This window comes from Equus quagga, chromosome 7 (genome assembly GCF_021613505.1).
Source record: "Equus quagga isolate Etosha38 chromosome 7, UCLA_HA_Equagga_1.0, whole genome shotgun sequence".
Classification (NCBI taxonomy): Eukaryota; Metazoa; Chordata; class Mammalia; order Perissodactyla; family Equidae; genus Equus; species Equus quagga.
This window is the reverse complement of record NC_060273.1, coordinates 3,901,332-3,922,864: the sequence shown is the minus strand read 5'-3', so window position 1 is coordinate 3,922,864 and position 21,533 is coordinate 3,901,332. Positions and strand designations below refer to the sequence as shown.

Genomic DNA, 21,533 nt, shown 5'->3' with positions numbered 1-21,533 from the left:
GGGGCACCGAGCTCTGTGCTCGCCACTCCAGCTGTGACAGCATCAAGGCTTTTGCGAGACAGGCTCTGCAGGGAGCCAGACTAGTTCAACTACAATAAGCAACAATTTTAACGTAAAAATATACCTTAATGTTCCTCTGAAAATAAATGGAAGAAAAAAAAACCCAGTGAGGGAGGTAATAACAAGGTTGCACAGCACATCACTCATGGCGCAGGCTCCCAAAGAAAAAGCAACACACCAAATCCTAGAACATTCATTCAAATCACATCGTTTGTGCTGAGCCGGAAACTGAGCCGGAAAGGGTGAGCGCTGGTCAGAGCACCAGCCTCCGTCAGTGTGCGTGTGCTCTTGGGCAGGAATGAGTCCGTGCAGAAGGCTGACTGCCTCTGCAGCTGGCCCCAGGAAGGCCAGCAGCACGTGGGGCGGCCCGATCTGTAGATGAACACCAGGAACCCCCATGCTTAGGAACCCCCATGCTTAGCAACCCGAAGAAAGCTGTTTCTACTCTTTCAAAGAAAGAATGACCACAATTTAGGTTTTAAATATCTTTTTGCAGTAGATCACCTTATTTACATTGATACAGAATCATTTTACATTCTTAAATCAGACTAACAGATGCTTTATTTTAGTAAATTATGAAGGAAAACCAAAAGGAAACTATTCAGAAGTGTTCTCCATTAACCTGTCTTACCACCGTGGGAGGATCTGGAAACATGGAACACATCCTACAGGCCGAGGCTGGGGAAACAGTATGTTTTGCTCTGGCTGGACAGTGGAGAGCCTTCAACTGCTTCGACTGTGCTTTCCTTTGCTGAACAAACATTTATATGGGAAAAGACAATGATTCTTAGCACTGAATAATTTAAACACACTTCTGAAAACAGATGTCAACAATGAGAACAGGGGGAACCAAGCCCCTGGCTGGCAGCGGGGGCAGGGCTCTGGGTTAACCAGGCCATTAGTCTGCCCCAGGCTGCGGCCACAGATGGCTGAGGTCCCAAGAAGGGCAGGAGCCCCACTCACACCTGACTTAGAACAACAGAACTCTAGTCAGGGCTAAGAGGCCACCCTGCGGGGGTGGGAGGAAGGACTGTCCATCCTGACAAGATCCCAGCCCATGTGGTCAGGAGTGGCATCTCCAGGCACCCTCTTCATACATGTCTCCCCAGGCCCCAAAGCCCCCATGTTCCAGCTGCTTGGTACCTTTGAGGATTAAAACAAATTCCAAGAAGAGCAAGGGATGCCCCTGCTGAGAGGTGGATGACGGTGGGACATACAAGCCCCAGGTTCCCGGAAAAGACAATCTGTCAGGAAAAACTCATTCTGGAACCTCCCGGAGGGTTGATGAGAGGGAAATTAATCACTTCATGACTCGGTGCAGCTTAAGGCTTCATTTTTAAGCTGTAAGCATGGCCTTTAATTCTTTATCTAAGATCTCCACCACAGTCGATTCCAGATAGAGTTTTGGCTCTGCAAGAAGTTTCCAGCTGTCTTACTCTGCCTGAGCCATGGACAGGAGACTTCTAGCAGCCCTTAGGCATGCTACACCTTACCGCCTAGGGCTGTCCACCGTGAGAGTTGCGTGGAGAGGCGTGTCGTCACATGATTTTGTTGTTGCCAAGGCAGTCCAGAGGGCCTCTGCAGGCAGGGGCTTGGTGCTGCTGCTCTGGAATCCTCCTGTCTCCAAGATGCCTTGGCTCCAAGGAGGGGCAGCTGCTCCAGACCTAGTTTCCAGTGGACCGTTTTCCTGAGCCAAGACACAAGCGGTGACATTTCACTGGCATCACAGGAGGAACATATGTCTGTGTGTGAGCCTCTGCCATCACTGAGAAGAAGCTGTGCCAGGAGCCCAGCCACCAGACACCAGCACAAGTAAAAAGTGGGTCCCGAGACACTACAGTGAGCAAGTACAACTCCCAGCAGCCCCCACCCCAAGGTTTACAGAGCCCTGCACCTCCCAGGCAGGACAGGGCACTAAGAAATAGGTGGCAGGTTGCGGAGATCTGAGTTCTAGGCCTGGCTCTACTCGCCCTCTGTGACCGTGGGCAACCTGGTCCTCACCACTGCTGGATGCAGAGCCCCCTGGGAGCTGGTGGAAGGAGGGCTGTGAAGCAGCCCCCCAGTGCAACCTCTCCAGGATGTGGACACAGCAGAAGGCCGGCCGGTGCGGTCTGGTTCAGCCCTACACTACTGGCTGACTGCCGCATTACCCTAATGCAGCTGTCTCCACAGGCTGAGGCTTGGCTCCGAGGGAGCCAGATACACCATGCCCGAGACTGGCACCTCTTCCAACTTTGAGGGGCCAGGGAGCACGACAGTGGTTAAAGTGAGGGAAAATAGGGATTAGTTCAGAGAAGGAAACAAAGGGGGAAGGAACCTCAAGGGTTTTCCTACCTCGGCTGGGCTATCAGGAGGTAAACATTTTCTTAAGTTTGGAAAGGAATCCCTCCTTGTCCTCCCCAGCCTCGGGCCTAGCCTTGCCTCCTGCGGAGCTATCCGTGGTGCTGCCACCTGGGCACAAACAGCAGAAAGAACTGGGGTCAAGGGTGCACACCTCTATGCGTCCCATCCCAGGTCCCGCCTACCCATCCTGGCCACCCGGGGGCTTGCCACTCAAGGAGCCACAAAGCGCCACCCTGAAAGGAGAGGGGGCCGCTCCCAGGTTGGCCAAGGCTGCCTCGTCTGTCAGATGACTGAAGAAACAGGCCACTCTGCCTGAGCGTACCCCCACTGTTTGAGTCACTGGCCAGCAGAGGGAAACAAGAAACAGAAAGGGACAATGACCAGCTGTCTCTATCTTAACAATTCTAACAGAAATAAAGTAAGTGCAGGATGCCTTCTCTTCCAAGCCAGGCCACACAGCTTCCACATTAGTTCATTCAATCTGTAGGATGACCTTACAGGTAAATTTCACAGACGAAAAAAACAAAAAACAGATGCACAGAGAGGTTAGGTGGCTTGCCTAAGGTCACAGAGCTGGTAAATGGGAGGGAGAACTAAGTTTAAACCCAAGCAGTTGGACCCCAAAGCTCAGGCTCTTAACCACCATGCCATTGGCTCTGGGAAGGTGAAGAACACCCACCAAAACCAACCGACGAACTTCCACACTCCATCCGTGTGCACATACGATCTCCAGGACACCCAGGCAGAGGACCTGCTGCCTCTTGGAATCCCATGACACGGGCCCTTCTTATCTATAGCAAAGGCAGCGGAGGAGCCTTATGTCGCCAGGTAAACTCTCCCCATTGAGGGGCACCTAACCCTAAACACTCTGGATGACGGGAAGCTCCTCTGCTGCTGTTTTTTTTTTAAAAGATGTTATTTTTCCTTTTTCTCCCAAACCCTCCAGTACATACTTGTGTATTTTTAGTTGTGGATCCTTCTAGTTGGGGCATGTAGGATGCCGCCTCAGCATGGCTTGATGAGCGGTGCCATGTCTGCACCCAGGATCCAAACCAGTGAAACCCTGGGCCGCTGAAGCAGAGTGCACGAACTTAACCACTCAGCCATGGGGCCAGCCCTCTGCTGTTTCTTTAAGGCCCAGGCTGAAACTACCGAGAGCAACTCTGCTGCACAAATGTGTTTTTTTAAAGATCTGCTAACCACTAGGCAGAAGGGGAAAACTTTTGTTATGAATTAGACTATGGACCTATACTCAACATCTTAAATTGTAGGGCATATTTTTTTTTTTAAGAGCAAGATTAGCCCTGAGCTAACATCTGCTGCCAATCCTTCTCTTTTTGCTTAGGAAGACTGGCCCTGAGCTAACATCCATGACCATCTTCCTCTACTTTATATATGGGACACCTGCCACAGCATGGCTTGGACAAGTGGTGCACAGGTCTGCACCCAGGATCCGAACCGGCGAACCCCAGGCCACCAAAGTGGAACATGCAAACTTAACCAGTGCACCACCAGGCCAGCCCCAGTAGGGCACATTTTTAACCTGCTAGGGGAGACATGTGCCATGTACAGTGCAGAGCAGAGTGAAAAATGGTCACCCCAAGATCTTAGTCTAAGCTGCATTTGTCAGTGAGAGGCCCAAAGCTCTGCGCAACAGGCCCCAGTTGGGGTGGGTGGTCCTGGGTACAGCCCCCCGGGCAGTCCTCTGGACCTGGCATGCTCTCAGAGCTCAGGAATGTCCTCAAAGAGATAGTAGCAGCCCCAAACAAGGACATGCTAACAGAGGTCTGAGCAATCACCAAAGCCAAGGTGGCCAGATGACCCCAGATTCCCAGGGTTCCCCAGATGAGGACCCACGCACTGCAGAGTCACCATGGGAGGCCCTCGGGAGAGGCACCACTGCCACAGGTTGTGAGGCCAGATGCGCCTTCCCTTAGTCCTTCATGTCACCCTTTCCTACATCAAGACTGAAGTAACAAAAACGGACACTCCTAACACAAAGGAATCCACAAACCAGAAATTTCCCATCACTCCTGGGCCTCCTTGGACAAGGGAGAACAAGAGTACAGAATTTGGTATGTCTTTGGTAAGGGGAGAGCAAATCTTCGTGTGTGTGTGTGTATGTGTGTGTGTGTCACACTGTGAGTTAGCACTCATGGAGCTTTAACATGTGCTAGGTACGAAGCCAAATGCTTTACCCAGGTGACCTCATTTAACCATATAAGAACCCTATGGGGGGTCAGCCCAGTGGTGCAGCGGTTAAGTGCGCATGTTCCACCTTGGCGGCCTGGGGTTCGCCAGTTCAGATCCCAGGTGCGGACATGGCACCGCTTGGCAAGCCATGCTGTGGTAGGCATCCCACATAGAAACTAGAGGAAGATGGGCATGGATGTTAGCTCAGTGCCAGTCTTCCTCAGCAAAAAGAGGAGGATTGGCGACAGAAGTTAGCTCAGAGCTAGTCTTCCTCAAAAAAAAAAAAAAAAAAAGAACCCTATGAAGTGGGTGCTATTATCCCAGTTTACAGGTGAGAAAACTGAGGCTAAGAAAGGTGAAGTAATTTGCCTAAGGCTGTACAGCTAATAATGGCAGAGCTGTGACCTGAATCATCTGACATCAGAACCTAAGCTCTTAACTACTAGTCACATTCAGCCACTGCCATCACCCTCCTCCCCCGACTCTGCTGTCCTTGTCACCTGAGGGCAGGAAGTGGTTTTGCCCCATGGCCACAGCGGCCAAAGTCTGGGAGAGCCACAACAAGCACCTGGTTAGCAGGTTAACAATTCACAACAAATCAATAAAACAACAAAACGCAGACCCAGACCCAGAAATTCTTCTCACCCTCTACCACCAGGAACAGGGTCTTACCTCTATTTTAAATTTGGTAAAAGTAGTAGGGACTCCCACTGGCAGGGACATCAATAATATAAGCACTGAACTTAAAATTCTGAACAAAATGTCAGGAATGAACCGTGAGCCCTGCACACAGATGACAAAATCTATCGACAGCTCACTCTGCCAGCCGGGGGTGGGAGGAGGGGCATGTCCTCACAGGATGTCCTGGGCCCTCAGGTGCCTTCTGGTCTCATTGAAGGACACAAACACAACCACTTTACTGCCAAAGCTGCTTTACATATAGCTGGTGCATGACCTTTGCACTTCAGCATACAGAGGAAACGTTCTGTGGTGGAAGTCCACTCCAGCGGAACGGGCTGGCACTGCACGAGCATTTCTAGTCTGTGCCTTCAGAGGGTGACCACAGCTGAAGAGGCTGCTCAGCCAACCAGAGACCCAGGTCGAACCTGAGGCTGTAGGACTCCTCTATCAGACCACACCCGGCTTTCCTGAGAAGGGGTTTCATTTCTCTCTCTCCCTCAGAGCACTTCCCAGCCAACAGTTGGAAAATGAATTCAAATAAACCCAGCCAACATTGACTGTGAGCCAGTCTGGGGCCAGGTGCTGCACAAGGTGCTGGGGATTCAAAGAGGAAACATCCTAGCTCACCACAGGCAGGGACTCCAGGTCAGAACTGTTTGATGGCTCCTTCTAAGGTGATGCCAGGGGAAGAATACCCAGGTAACATTCATTCCAAGAATTGTATCCCCTTTTTGGGCCAAAACATTTTCTCCACAGTTGCAAACACCTAGTGTGACAAGAAAGGTCTACCACTTATTTGGGGGTTCAGTGCTTGCCCTGGCTTCCTGTTATGCTGTAAGCTGGACGGGGGCAGCGACCCTGTCTCTGTGTGTCACTTCTTAGCAAGGAGCAAACGCTAAATGAACATTTGTTTGAAGGAACAGAGGCCGACAGGACTCCAGAATCTGACTTCTGAGGACTGGACCCACCTGACGGTGGAGGTGCGGGCCCACACTCACAGCCTGTCTCCCTGAGCCATCTGCGTGCGCAGGCTGAGCCAGCAGAGCGCGTCTTGTTCTACTGAAATGTCTTTTCCCTCATCTTGCTCTGCCTCTGCTGTGCACAAAAGGGCTCTATGGTCAACGCTGTCAGACACGCTAGAGAAGAGAAACGGCAGGTGGAATCCCCAAATAACGAGCTCAGGAACAAGTCTCTAAACTTAGAGCTAAACGTACATCCGTGTGTTATCACAAGAAGTAACGATGATCCAGAAACACAAACAATGAGCCACAGTGTGTCTCTAACTCAAAAAAATCACACAGTAACCTCAGAGTGCCCCAGTTCCCTGTGTCTTTTTGCTTAGCCCCAAGAGCGCTGAGTCCCTGAGCACGCCACAGTCTTTCTGGTTCACAGACTGGGAACGAAGCTAGGGTCAGCCCTTAAGGTTTTCAGCAACTGTATTAGGGGAAAAAAGTAAACAAGCGATACTAAACCCTCTGAAAAACTACATCACTTTCCTGAAGAATTGTATCTATTCCAAACACCTGCCGGTACCCTTTCCTGTAATTAATGCAAGTCTTCAAAGACCCAGGAAGCAGCGAGCACCCGCAGCGACTCTCGTCAGTCTCGAATGACTCTACTCACGCGTACTTGAGGCTATTAGAAAGTGACCTGAGCACACTGTCTCCTAGGGACCACCGATAACTGAACACAGCTGCTTCTAGGACAGCTTCTGCTAGCAAGTTGTGTTAAATGTTTGAAATACAAGAGATTCAGGCTCTACTTAAATAACCAGGACCCACTGGTAGTGAAGTTGTCAGGAAAGGGAATTGTATGTACTGTCAGATTTTCATATGTGGATTGCAAAAGAAACTTTCCTCACAGTATAACGAGAGGCCTAACCACACCTAGGTCACAGACGGACAGTGCATTCTCTGAAGCCAATTCTAAAATTCTTAAATGCCATTTAAAAAACTATGTCTGGGAGCTAAATTTCCCATTGGAATACAACTCTGAAATGACAATGGAAGTGAGTGGGAAAAACAGATAATTTGGCATTCGCAATTCACTTTACAAACAACTTTTCAGAAATCATATATTAAAATTAAGCTTTACTCAGCAAAATTATGTCAATAAAAATTTAAAAGGAAGAACTGGCAAAGTGTCTGGCACACAGGAAGTTTCCAATAAATCCTGGCTGAAAGCAGGAAGAGGGTAAGGACAGGAACCGTGAAAATAATGAGGGTTCTAAGGACACTCATAAGCTGACTGTGTGATCAACTCTCAGTTTAAGCTATCAGGAAGGGCTTTAAAGAACACCAACATTCCAAAATAGTGAGCGAGGCCCAGGTTTCCACCCAGGGCTCAGCCCAGGCAGACCTCAAGCTCCCCTGGAGGTGGGAGAACAGCTGAGCGCTGTCTGCAGAACAATTTCCACGTGCTCTGTGACTGTGGGAATACCTGGGGTTTGGGAAGGAGAAGCCAGAGGTGCACAGAGTTACGTGGAATAACTACTCCCACTCCTTTTTAGTTCAAGGGCTATAACAAGAAAATAAGAAAAGAGTCTATACTCCAAACAATTAAAATAAGTGCCCATTCCATGCTTGGTCAGGCTACAGACAGGATTTGTGGCAGCTGCCTTTTCACGGAGGACTTGGTCCCCCGGACTCAACAGGAGCTCAGCAAACACTGCTGCTGCTGGGACCCCCACCCTGGGGGCACCAAGATCAAGCCCTCCACTTCACTGGGAAACCCACCCCCAGCTTCAACCGCCTGCTCCTAACGAAACATACACTCATCTAATACCATTCGAGCTCTGAGCACAAGAGGAGCATCCAGGACCCAGACAAAAACAAAATGATGCAACAAGGAGGAAACCTGGTGTGCAGCTGAAGCCAATGACACCCTGGGCACAGCCTGTTCTGACCCGAGCAGGAGTCCCAACCAACAGAGAGCCAGCGTCTCCTCGGCACAGCACCCCCACCTCCCACGGGAAGAGGGGCTACGGCTGCAGTGTCCGTGGCCAAAGCTTCTGCCTGTGGGCATTTCGGAATCAAATCGCTGATATTTAATTACACTCTACAGACAGAGCATGGCATCTGAGCTCTGGGTAAATACGGCATTTGCTCATTGCCAGAGGGATTCAAAGTTAGACCGGCTGTGACAGGCAGATTTGGAGTCACGTCACTGCGGTTTTTCATTGCTGCAGTAGTAGTGTGTACAAGACACTGTAATCTTCGTGAAGCGCTCTGGGTCAGGAATGCAGAAAGCCTTCCAATCTGTCTTCTCCGTAAGCTGTTATGAGGAGCTCTCAGGCAGGCATGTACCAGAGGTCACAAGGCAAGTGGCAGAACCAAGGATAGAACTCAGGAGAACAGCTGCTCTCCAGCAGGAAGTGTTCCAGTACTCTAACCTCAGCAACCAGGGCCGCACACAGAGGAAGGAAGGGAAGCTTTACTCTGGAGCTCACCCGGTACTCAGCTATTCCTAGCCCACAGCTACCCGCTTTCTACTGGGCTCTTTGGAGGCTCCGTGAAGATCCCTAAGTGGAAACCCGAAGATGCTTCTAAACCGCCCATCCTCTGAGGGACTGACTGGACGCCCACAAGCTGCTGTGCCATCTTACCAGTGCTTGTCTGGGTGACACCGTTCACTGTCCCCTCCACGTCAGTCTCGTCCTCGGCGTAGCTCAGGATCAGGCTCTGCTGCCGGCTTGTCAGTCTCCTGTGGACCGAGCACAGACAGCGGCCAAGTGTTTCCACTAGGCAGCTCTTTAAAGGAAATGGACTCAGTCAATCCCCATGCAGTGAGCGGGGAAATGCGGGACCCTGACCCAGGCAGGGAGCACACCCTGAGGCCAAGAGCCACACCCTCAGAGCTTCAGTAAAGAAAATCTCTTACAATACCCTAAGTTGTTTTAAAGTGCCACTGGAACTATGTTAAACAGTTCACTGGAAGTAAATTAAAAAAAAAAAGCTTTTAAAAGCATGTGTATAGGAAATTATCTAATTAAAAGGAGTGCCAGAAATCCAGTTCTCGCAAGGGGAGTCGGGCATGCCCTGTTCTGGATGCCTGCAGCTCTCTGCTCAGATCTTTCTCTCAGAGGACACAGACATCATGCACCATGATCTGGTTATAGATCTGTCTCTTCCACCAGACTGTGAGCACCCTGACAGCAAAAATAATAATAATAAACTACAGCAGCAATAGCTAAGCATTCCCCATGTATTATTCGTTTAACCCTCCAACTCAATGAGGTCAACCTTTTTTATTATGTCCACTTTACTGACGGACCACTCAGACAGGATACACTTAACTTAAAGGGAGAAGGAACCCGCCCAGCCTCAACCCTCACAGTGGCAGAGCCACAATGGGCCAGGCAGTCTGGTGGTGCTGGACCACCACACAGCACTGCTCCGCACAGGTGAAACAAGCTCCACTGCTCCCGCCCAGGGGATGAAAGTGCAGAGCTCTTGCCTCGCAGCGGCCTGAGTGGGCACTTACTTCGGAACTCTTATCTTGATGTGAATGTAGTGATCTCCATAACCGTAACTGTTAATCCGGGGGATGCCTTTCCCACTCATCCGAATCTTCTGGTCTGTCTGAATCCCAGGGGGAATCTACAAAGAAAGGAAGTCTGTGGTTTGCCTTGGTCTCCAGTCGCCCCAATGAAAACACTTCACTACATGAAGACAATCTTACTCCTTGAAAAGAACTCCCAATCGGGTTTCTAGACCAAGCCCCCCAACAACCACATGGAAACTGGCTAAGCTGGGGTCCACCCCGAGTGACGAGGACTTGGGGGCAGGTAGTTTGGGGAAGTGAGTGCAGGAAGCAGAAAGGAGGAGGCATGGAGTAAAAACTGGGAGGAGACAAAGCCAACACAGGGGTGTGCTGCTGAGGCTGCTCTCTGGCCCTCCACGGGAGCTGGATTCCAGGACCCTGGAGAAGCAGAGAATGGTCCCAAGAAGTGTCCACCAAACACCTATCCATGGCTCCTGCCTCTATAGGCAGAGGTTGACCTAATGCCCCCACGTCTGCCTGCAAAGGGCTCCTGAGAGGCTGGAGAAGGCCCTAGGCAAATGAGACAGTGTGACCCAGAGGCGGGAAGACCCAGAGGCGGGAAGGCCCAGAGGTGGGAAGAGCCAGAGGTGGGGAGTGAGAGGCACACTGAGCTCACAGGAGGCTGTCCTCTGTGCTGCTACTGAAATCAGGGGTGGCCTGAGATGTGACTCAGGCACCAAAGGCATCTGCTCCCCTAATCAGGCACCGGAGTGGGAACAGGTGCAGATGAGCTCACAGCAGGGCAAGGTACACCTGCTTCATGCTGCAGCACAGTTCCCAAGACCTAATAGGTAGAAAAGGGGATGCAACCCAGGAATTGTCTTCCATGGTGATTACACATGGAAAGCCTAGAGTTTGTGGCTCACAGCCGAGGAATGCCTAACATTCTTCCTGCCCTCCCCAAAACCCCGTCTCCTCTGAATCCCCAACATGCTGGTTGTTCAGAAGTTCTAGCCACTTCTCAGCCATTTCCTGTTTCAGAAAAAAAGAACAACAAATTATGAGGGTGACAACGCCATTCTCACGCCCTCCTACCGTCACGTTGATGGTCTCATACAGGCCCTGGGCTCTGGCTGTCCCCCCGAGAATAGCCTGCGCTATAGAAATAAAGAGGTCGGAGTGGATGTCTGCGCCGTCCCTCCGGAACACGGGGCTTTTCTGCACCTAGAGCCAAACACGAGAGAGGGGGATGACACACAGGGAGTCCTTGAACCGGACATCAGCCCCACGTCCAGCAGCCCGAGCTCAGGGCCTACACGCGGTACACTGCTCCGTGCTTAGAGCAGAGCATTGCGGAAGAGAGTGTACTTTCACCAAAGCAGACACCACCCCAGGCTCCTGGGTTACGTGTCAGATTCATTTCTATACTGCAATGCAAGTGCCAGTCTCAGGTCAAACTACTCAATTGTGAAAGGAAATAAAAAAGTAAAATTGACTTTTGGAATATTTTTTAAAAAGCCTATTTTACTAGAAAGTATAGAAAAACACAGAATAATACATATATAAAGGCAAAAACAGTTTATTTTCCAAACAGTCATTTGACAGAAGCCACCTTCATGACAGACTGGCAGCACTGTAATTATTCTGATTTTATAAGCACCATTTTTTGCGTCTAAAAGACATTTTCTGCCTTTCAGTGATTTCTTTTTTTCCTTCTCCGTTATTAGATAGCAAGAGAACCTGAATTCTCTACAAAACCCTTCTCACAGATTGGCTTTCAGCTTGCTGTCTCTGTCTTTGACTTTTAAGTCTAGAAGATGCACCCTTAACTTTACTTTCGTCTTTGCTTTAAATTACGAAATACTTCACACACGTATAAACTGCTAAGTAAACAACACGCATGGTGTATCCACAACCCAGCTTAGGTAATAAAACGTTCTGAATGCAGGTGAAGTTTCCTCGCCTCCTCCTTACCTCTCCAGAGTAACCACTGCAGTGAATTTAATATTTATCACTCCTAACAGCATCTTTTTACTTTTACTGAATATTTACATGTCCGTAAATAATATATAACACCCTCTCACAGGGTTTAAGACCTTATATAGATGGTCTCCTCTCCTTGCATCCTCTGACAATCTGCCCCCTCTCCCTCATCTGTAACTGAGAAGTCTCAAGATGTCTCCTACTGACACGTGTGGCTCCTTTTGACTGCTCTTGTACCCCATGACCACAGTGTGGGTCACTCAGCCACTGCTTTTCAAAGGACGGCAGGCTGTCGTCAGTGTCTTGCTACCATGAACAAGGCTGTCACACGCACCTTGTGCCTCTGCCTGCTACACCTGTGGGGTTTCCTCGAGTAGCTACCTAGTGGAACTGCCAGTAGAAGGCGCTATCTCCTTTAACATTTCCCTAATCTCAGAAAACCACGTCAGCCCCGGTATACAGCAGGTAAAACTGCACCTTTGGCCCTGACTGCCCCTACCAACAACTTGATACATCAATAAAAACACAAGATGTGTTCTGTATTTTTATGTGTCCTATGTTGCCAACTTGTAAACATCCTGAGGCAACTTTGTTGTCTCCACACCTAGCACCAATGCTTGACATAACACATGTTTAATAACCCCAATGAAGTGGCCACTGCTCCCCTTAGAAACAAGGATGGCCAGAAATGCCCCGGGAAGCTCCGACCTCCTGAGAAGCCTCAGCTGTACCCTCTCCAAGACAGCAAGGGCTGACAGAAGCTATGCAAGCAGAGCACCTACCCTGAATGTGATGAAAATTTCTCTTTTTCCTACAGGCATCCTCACAGTCTGGCCATCCTCGACTCCTATAAGTAAGAACAAAAGTTCAAAAGAGAACAATTATTTTGGGACCTCCCAAGGCATTTTTCTTTTACCTTAGGCCCATTTACAACCCACCAACTTCCTTGCTCATTCTGTTTCTTCTTAACAAGGAACAATGCAATTATCCAAGACAGCAATAGGTGTAAGTTTTCAAAGGTGCAGCATAAAATAATTGACAACTGAACAAGAGAACCTCTGTTCATTTACTCAGGTTTACTGAGCGCCTGCCTTGTACCAGCTCCATGTGGTACCTCAGGGAGTGCACAGTCTGGTAGGGGAGATGAGTATTAACCAAACAACAACACTAATAGATGTGTCATTACAAACGGAGACGTGTTCTTAGCAGGAAAAGATCACAACTCCAGACAAAGGAACAGGGAGGGTGGGAGGGTTCCAGAAGGCTTCCCTGGGGAAGTGACACCTGGGCTGGGAGCTCCAGAACAGTTAACCCGCTGAACACAAGGTAGAAAGTGAGTTTCAGATGCAGGAATGGCACACACAAAGGCTGTGTTCTGGGATGCAGCATGGCCTGTGCAAGGAGCTAGTGAAAGTCTCGGCAGGCAACAAGGGGGTGACTGGTAAGAACAGAGGCTGGAGAGGTGAGCAGACCTCCCCTCTCAGTGCACTGAGAGTCAGTGCAGGATCTTCAACAGGGCAAGTTACATGATCAGACTGCCCCATGGAAAGAACGCCCTGGAAGGGGCCAGTGGGGGACAGCAGTCACAGGCTGCCCTGGGGCCCAAGGGTGGGTGGGTGCAGACTGGGCCGGCAGTGGGGATAATGCTGGCCTCAAGGACTAAAGACGGAGGCGTGGAGGAGCTCCTTCACCGCACATTGGGAAGAGTGGGCAAGTCAGGCCCCTTCTCCCTAACGTGCTATGGAGACTTTAACGACTGGCACAAAGGAGAATGCAAGGAGATTCTAGTTCCTCCTCTAGTCCAGGGCTCCCGGGCCTTAACCACAGCTTTTACAACGGCCAAATCAGAGGACACAAGGACCTTGGCACTCCCAGCCCCGAGCACGGAAGAACCCCAGAACCCACCGGCAGGCACAGGGATCACCACCTTCTTCTTCTGCTTGGCTTGTCCCGCTCCTCTGCAGACCACACAGGGAGTAGTGATGATGGAGCCTCGACCACCACACCTCCGACATGTGGAGCGCATCACAAAAGGGCCTGTATTTATGGTTTCCTAACAAAAGGAGAAGAAAAATGGGACCCTGAAGACACAGGTAAACTCTGACAGCCAAGGCTCTGTGACCACAATGTGCACAAGAGAAATGTTTCAGGGGCAGGCCCGGTGGCGGAGAGGTTAAGTTCACACATTCCGCTTTGGCGGCCTGGGGTTCACCGGTTTGGATCCCAGGTGCAGACATGGCACCACTTGGCAAGCCACGCTGTGGCAGGCATCCTACATATAAAGTAGAGGAAGATGGGCATGGATGTTAGCTCAGGGCCAGTCTTCCTCAGCAAAAAGAGGATTGGCAGATGTTAGCTCAGGGCTGATCTTCCTCAAATAAATAAATAAATAAATAAATAAATAAATAAATAAATAAATAATAGAGCTAATCTTCCTCAAAAAAAAAAAACCATGTTTAGGGGCCAGCCCTGTGGCCGAGTAGTTAAGTTCACACACTCCGATTCAGTGGCCCAGGGTTTCAGTGATTCGGATCCTGGGCAGGGACATGGCACTGCTCATCAAGCCGTGCTGAGGTGGTGTCCCACACAGCACAACCAGAAGGACCTACAACTAGAATATACAACTATGTACTGGGGGTCTCTTGGGAGAGGAAGAAGAAGAAGAAAAAAAGAAAAAGATTGGCAACAGATGGTAGCTCAGGTGCCAATCTTAAAAAAAAAATTATTTTTAAAGGGGCCAGCCTTGTAGCCTAGTGGTTAAGTTCAGTGTTTGGTGGCCCAGGTTCAGTTCCCAGGCACAGACCTACACCACTTGTCAGTAGCCATGTCATGGTGGCAACCCACATACAAAATAGAGAAAGACTGGTACAGATTTAGCTCAGGGAGAATCTTCCTCAGTGGGAAAAAATAATAGTGTTTTAAAATATTCAAAGATATGGAAAAATGCTTTTATAGTAAATGAGGGAAAATTACATGTATGATTCTCAACTGTTGAAAATTATATACATGGGCAAAAACATATTCAAAGTCAAAAGACAAACTAGAAAAAACACAACTAAAATCACTGACAAAAGACTAATTTACTTAATTTATAAAGAGTTTCTACAAATGAATAAGAAAAGACCAATTACCCAATAAAAAGAAGGATAAAAGACTGAAGAGATGTCAAGGAAAACAATGGTTCTCAAATCTTAGAAAAGATGTTCAACTTCACACATAATAGATACCTGCACATTCAAAAACTGAATATGAGAAGTGATGTTATTCGAAGGTATCCATTGTCTACAGTAGCAAAAAATGAGAACAACCTAAGCAACCAATAATAGGGAACTGGCTAAATAAATAATGACATATCTGTATGAAGGAATTCTGTGGCCATAAAAAGATTGAGGCAGCTCTATATACAGAGTATTTCCAAAATATAAAAATAAAACATCAAGGTACAAATAGTACTAACTGTACTCTTCTACCCTTGGTATAAAAAAACGTGCACATGGGGCGAGCTCAGCGGCACAGCAGTTAAGTTCATGTGCTCCACTTTGGCGGCCCAGGGTTCACCTGTTTGGATGCCGGGTGCAGACCTATGCATCGCTTATCAAGCCATGCTGTGGCAGGTGTGCTGTGGCAGGTGTCCCACGTATAAAGTAGAGGAACGTGGGCACAGATGTTAGCTCAGGACCAATCTTCCTCAGCAAAAAGAGAAGGATTGGCAGCAGATGTTAGCTCACAGCTAACCCTCCTCAAAAAAAAAAAATGTGTGCATGCATACATAGGCCTACATTTACAAGGACAGAACGATGCTTGAGAGTGGAACTCAGGCTAAAAATCAAGAATAGGACAGAGGGGCCGGCCCCATGGCTGAGTGGTTAAGTTCACGCTCTGCTTTGGGGGCCCAGGGTTTCGCTGGTTCAGATCCTGGGTGTGGACCTAGCACTGCTCATGAAGCCATGCTGAGGCGGCATCCCACATAGCGGAAATAGAACCACCACCAACTAGAATATGCAATTATGTACTGGGGTGCTTCGGGGAGACGAAGGGAAAAAAAAAGATTAGCAATAGATTTTAGCTCAGGGCCAATCTTAAAACAAAAAAAAGAATGGGAGAGAGACTTACTTTACACTGTTTATAATTTGCACCTGCTGAATTTTTAATGATTTGCATATATTACCTATTAAACTAAAAATTAAAAATTATAAAACAAAAACATTCCTAATCAACAACTGGCAGGAAACACACTAAAATGCTAACAGTGGGGCAATTATCAGGGACTTTTGTCTCCTTTTTTAAGCTTTTCTGCACTCGAGACAACTTCCCCCCTACCCCACGTCCTACACACCACAAACAATGATTTGATTTTAAAGGTGGGTGGTGGAGAACTTCCTAATCCCCTTAAAAAGGAAACCATCTAAATGGAATACACACCTGATCAACAGAAATCTAACTGCATTTCAAGCAAACAATATAATCATAGTGAAGAGAGAGAAAAAGAAGTGACTTAAATACTTTTGAACACAGTATTTTCACTATTTACTCTCAATGCAAAGATAAAAAGAACACTAACTGTCAAATGCCAGTAAGTAGGCCTGGTTTTTGCAGCGGGATGAGTAACAGTTCTGAAGCTACTTTTCATGTGTCACAGGACTGAGCAAATGAGTAAACATATTGAGGATAATCAGAGCCAGATTTCTCTTCACCAGAAAAAAGTTTCAAATGTGGACAGGCAGAGGACTAGATAACCTTGTGGCGTTGGAAAGGAAGTGGAACTATCAGGCTGAACTCATTGGTTTGTTGGATGGATGGTGGGTGGATGGACAGGTGTGTGTGTATATGTATCTATAATATGAATAATGTGGAAACAGATATCGATATGGGTATATATATCTATATGTGTGCACATGTGCCTACACACAAAAACACCTAGCTCTGTCTGCTGAGCGGGCTTAGAAGCAGTGACACTCCAGGTACAATGAGCACACCTATAGCACAGATCTTGGTTTCTAAATCCCAGTAGACATTAAAAGGAACCAAGACTCCTTGGAGAAACAGCTGGTTCCAGGGAGTGACAGGGAAAGTACAAGTTGAGTCCAGAACATCCTGTTGTGATAAAAAGTAAGGAAGTGCTGAAAGAATGATGGGGACGTGTCAAAAGGATACAGGAGCCAGCTGCAAGGGACTTCCACAGGCCAAGTCAGGGACAATCTGATCATCTAGGTAAGTAATTATTCTGATTATAGCCCAGTGAATAAAACATGCATCCATGAGTTCATACTGATATAAATGAATGAATAAATAAATGGAGAAGAGAAAGTTCTTTCTTTCACTAGAATGCCAACTAATAAATGTAGAAAGGATGCTGGAATCAGAAAAGCACCATTTTGCAACTGTCAGTAATAACTGATTCACACAAGAAAGATCAATGGATGCTATAACTATTGGGTGAAAGTTTGATGAGGATCAGGATATTTCTAATAGTGTCGAGGTAACTCACCACAATTTCCCTACTAATTTCAAAGGGAAAAATAACTACCCTAACTAAATGATGATGATCAATGTAACATCATCACCAACGGGACAAACCAACACCCTGTGACTTCTGACATGATCCATTGAAAAGGACAGCAAGCCCCTGTGGTATTTCTGCCAAAAATGCATAATCTGAATCTTATCATGAGGAAGTATCAAATGAACCCAAAATGAAGGACATTCTACAAAATAGCCAGCCTGTAATCCTAAAAATGTCAAGGTCGGAAAAGAAAAAGAAAAGCTGAGAAACTGTAGAAGATTAAAGGTGCCTAAGGATATGACAACCAAATACCACACAAGACCCCAGCCTGGATCCTGGACCAGGAAAAAAAAGAACACTATAAGGACACTTGAAAAAATCTGAGTAAGTACAGATAATGGTATTCTATCAACATTAAATTTCCTGATTTTGACAACTGTACCATGGTTATATAAAAGAATGTTCTTGCTCTTAAAAAATGTACACCAGAAATGACAAAGCAAATGGGACAAAATGTTAACAATTGGTGAAGCTAGGTAAAAGGAATAAGGGAGTGGTTCCCTATACTAATGTATAAGTTCGAATTATATCAAAAACTTAGCAAAAAGAAAAAGAAAAAATAATTACACCGCAAGTAAAATTTAAGTCCCCTCGTCCCCACCCATTTCAAATCGCCAAAATACCCTAAAGTGTATTTTCAGAGAAAACAGCAGATTCTTGCTCTGTCTGTACTCCTGGAAAAGTGCAGAAGGTCCTAGATAAAATAGCCCCACCTGGTTATGGACTCCCAAAGCCCCATGCAGTGCTGAATAAACACCCACAGGAGCACAGAGAAAGGGATGGTGAGGAGAAGTGCGCTGGCAAGAGGTGGGGGTCCCCTGGGGAAGCCCAGGGGGCTCTGACGCGCACGCATCTCACCATGCCAGAGCCGCCGCAGTAGTGGCAGTGCTGCACCTTGGTGCCAGGCTCGTTCCCCTTGCCGTCACACCGCTCACAGGTATCAGTGATGTTCACAGTGAACTCCTTGTTGACACCCTTGGCAGCTTGATTGAAGGTCAACTCCATGATATACTAAAGAAATCAAGGGACAGCCTGTCATATTTCTTGAAGTAAGGGAGGGTGCCGGCCACTTTAATTTTAAAGACTTTATTTTTTAAAGCGGTTTTAGGTTTCCAAAACTGAGAGGGAGGGACAGAGATTTCCCACATACCCCTGCCCCCACACATGCACAGCCTCTCCCATTATCAGCATCGCTTATCAGAGTGGTACATTTTCTATCAAGGATGAACCTACATGGACGCATCATAATTATTCAAAGACCGCAGTTTACATTAGGGCTCCCTCTTGGTGCTGTACATTCTGTGGGTCTGAACACATGTACTGACACGTGTCCATCATGAGAAAATCACACAGAGTACTCTCACTGCCCTAAAAATCCCGTGCTCTGCCCATTCACACCCCAGCCCCACCAGTTACTTTACTCTTTAACTGCTTCACTTACCTGTGCTCTGCCAAGTAAGAACAGACGCGACTCACTTAACCGATTCTGCCCTAACCCTCAAGACTTTTAAGAGCGAATGTGTTGGGGTTTTTTCTCCCCAAAGCCCCACTACATAGTTGTGCAAGCTAGCTCTAAGTGCTTTTAGTTCTTCTATGTGGGATGTCACCACAGCATGGCCTGATGAGCAGTGTGTAGGTCCACACCCAGGATCTGAACTGGCAAACCCCAGGCCACCAAAGCAGAGTGTGTGAACTTAACCACTCAGCCACAGGGTCAGCCCTAATATTTCAGTGAAAATGTACTTTTCAACAAACGGAAAATGTTTACAGATAATATTTGTACAAGGTCCTTACAAATAGCTCAAATGATCCACAATCATAACAGATCGTAAAACAGTTACCCTCTCTCTTCAACTCTGCTAATGTCTTATTAAGACATAAATAGGGGGGGCCAGTCCGGTGGCACAGTGGTTAAGTGCCCACATTCTGATTTGGCGGCCCGGGATTCACCGGTTCAGATCCCAGGTGTGCATATGGCACCACCTGGCAAGCCATGCTGTGGTAGGCGTCCCACGTATAAAGTTGAGGAAGATGAGCATGGAAGTGAGCTCAGCGCCAGTCTTCCTCAGCAAAAAGAGGAGGATTGGCAGATGTTAGCTCAGGGCTAGTCTTCCTCAAAAAAAAAAAAAAAAAAAAAAAAAGACACAAATAGGGAAGAGGGGCCAGCCCAGTGGCATAGTGGTTAAGTTTGCATGCTCCACTTCGGTGGCCTGGAGTTTGCCAGTTCAGATCCTGGGCATGGACCTACACACCACTCATTAGGCCGTGCTGTGGCAGCATCCCACATAGAAGAACTAGAAGGACTTACAACTAGGATATACAACTATGTATTGGGGCTTTGGGGAGAAAAAAGAAGAAAGGAGGAAGATTGGCAACAGATGTTCACTCAGGGCCAATCTTCCTCACCAAAAAACAAAAACAAAAATAAAAAACACCTCTCTAAAAAGACATAAATAGGGAAGAGGTAGGATTAGCAGTGTCTCTCCTAGAATAATGTAGCAGGCTCTAGATAAAATACTCACACCTTAATAATGGACTCTGAGAGTCTTAGGTGCTCTCTGATTAAGCAATTCTAAGAATATAGTCAAAATGGATGCACACATTATTACCTATACAACTTCCCAAATTTTGGAATCATTTCTTACCAAGATGACTGCCTCCAGATCATTTCATTTAACCTGCTTTGCCTTTTTCTTTGAGAAATGGAAACTGATAAATCTGTTTGCAACACATTTAGCAGCTAAAACTTGAATGATTCTTCAAAACAAGATGCTTACCTCCTGAGGCTGATTGAATACACCCTGGAAATCTCCAAAAGAAGATGAGGAGAACTCCCCAAAGATCTTCCTGAAGAGCTCCTCTGGGTCGACAGTGGGGCCTCCTTTCCAGTAGCTCTGCCCGGAGCCGCTGGCCCCAGGATCGAAGCCAGCGGAGCCGTAGGCATCGTACTGCTTCCTCTTCACTTCATCACTCAGCACCTACCGAGAACGGCACAGCAATCAGGCTCTCCTGAGGTGCAGGGACACAGACACCAAGTACAGATAATGGCACTGTTCAAAATTAAATGTCCAGATTTCAACAACTGTACTGTGGTTATGGAAAAGAATGCTTTTGTTCCCAGAAAATACACAGAGAAGTACTTAGGGATAAGAGACACAATGTCTGCAACCTACTCTCCCATGGTTGGAGGGGACATGCACACACACACAGCAGATGCATGATATCCTATATATCCTGCACCCTTTCAGGGCGGTCAGAGTCTGGGAAGAAGGCCCACTTTTAAATAACTCTGGAACTAGTCAGCAGTTGTCACGTGTACGCTTCGTCCCTCTGATTACATTTTACATTCCTCCAGGGCACGTGAGTCTTCTCCTTTTACAGTACCCACTGTCCTCACCAGACAGCACTGCCCTCAGTAGGAGGGCGGTATTCAAATAGGTGCAGAATGAATCGATCCAACAAGGGGTCCCAGAACTGGCTACAAGTCCAACCAACTGGGGAGCTCTATTTATACAGATCATTGGATCCTGTTCTTCACTGAGAGTCCAGGTTACATCTAGCAGGAGACCTGAGAATCCTTTCTTCCATGAGGTGATCTGGTGTGGGGACACAGCCTTCACACTGGACCTTATGACATGTCAGGTCGCCCTGTGCAGCACACTCGAATGCATGCATGCAGCTGAATGACAGTGACTGCACACACCTGGGTGGCATTACCTCATAGGCTTCTGCCAGCTGGGAGAACTTCTCCTTGGCTTTAGGATCATCCTTATTTGTGTCTGGGTGGTATTTCTTTGCAAGCTAAGGGAGGAAATGGTAAATTAGTCTGGACACAAGATAATTACTAAAACTCAACCCCAAATATCAGTCACAATCCCACCTCCTTTATAGCATTGTCTCTCCCAAACTTTACAACCAACAGCAATTCTTATTTTTTTAATAGGAGAGCTGGGGTATTTTATTATCTTTTTTTTCTTCTCCCCAAAGTCCCCCAGTACTTAGCTGTAAATTCTAGTCATAGGTCCCTCCAGTTCTGCTATGTGGGACACCGTCACAGCATGGCCCAACAAGCTGTACAAAGGAGTATACAGTGGAAAGTCTGGCCATGGGGCTGGCCCCCAAACAGCAATTCTTAAAACAAAGTTTAAGACTTTAAAATAAACCATCTCTTCAAATCTGAGATATGTACACAATTTTCAATCACAACAAGTCTCTACCAAAAATAACA

General features: G+C 47.4%; 1 protein-coding gene across 3 annotated transcripts in view; it reads right to left on the bottom strand.

The window, feature by feature from the left end:
* Window positions 1-530: 530 nt before the first annotated feature.
* The window catches only part of DNAJA3 (DnaJ heat shock protein family (Hsp40) member A3), a 30,766-nt gene continuing 9,763 nt past the window's right edge, over window positions 531-21,533 (bottom strand). Inside the window, exons 3-12 of one of the 3 annotated variants that reach the window (XM_046666932.1) lie at window positions 21,023-21,106; window positions 20,083-20,283; window positions 18,164-18,316; window positions 13,648-13,795; window positions 12,525-12,589; window positions 10,855-10,983; window positions 9,760-9,875; window positions 8,882-8,979; window positions 2,395-2,511; window positions 531-1,747 (exon numbers count right to left, since the gene is read on the bottom strand). In XM_046666932.1, coding sequence (XP_046522888.1) covers window positions 2,408-2,511; window positions 8,882-8,979; window positions 9,760-9,875; window positions 10,855-10,983; window positions 12,525-12,589; window positions 13,648-13,795; window positions 18,164-18,316; window positions 20,083-20,283; window positions 21,023-21,106 — 1,098 coding nt within the window. In that variant the 3' untranslated portion in view covers window positions 531-1,747; window positions 2,395-2,407. The remainder of the gene's footprint in view (window positions 1,748-2,394; window positions 2,512-8,881; window positions 8,980-9,759; window positions 9,876-10,854; window positions 10,984-12,524; window positions 12,590-13,647; window positions 13,796-18,163; window positions 18,317-20,082; window positions 20,284-21,022; window positions 21,107-21,533) is intronic. The other 2 variants (XM_046666934.1, XM_046666933.1) reach the window with 2 other exon arrangements.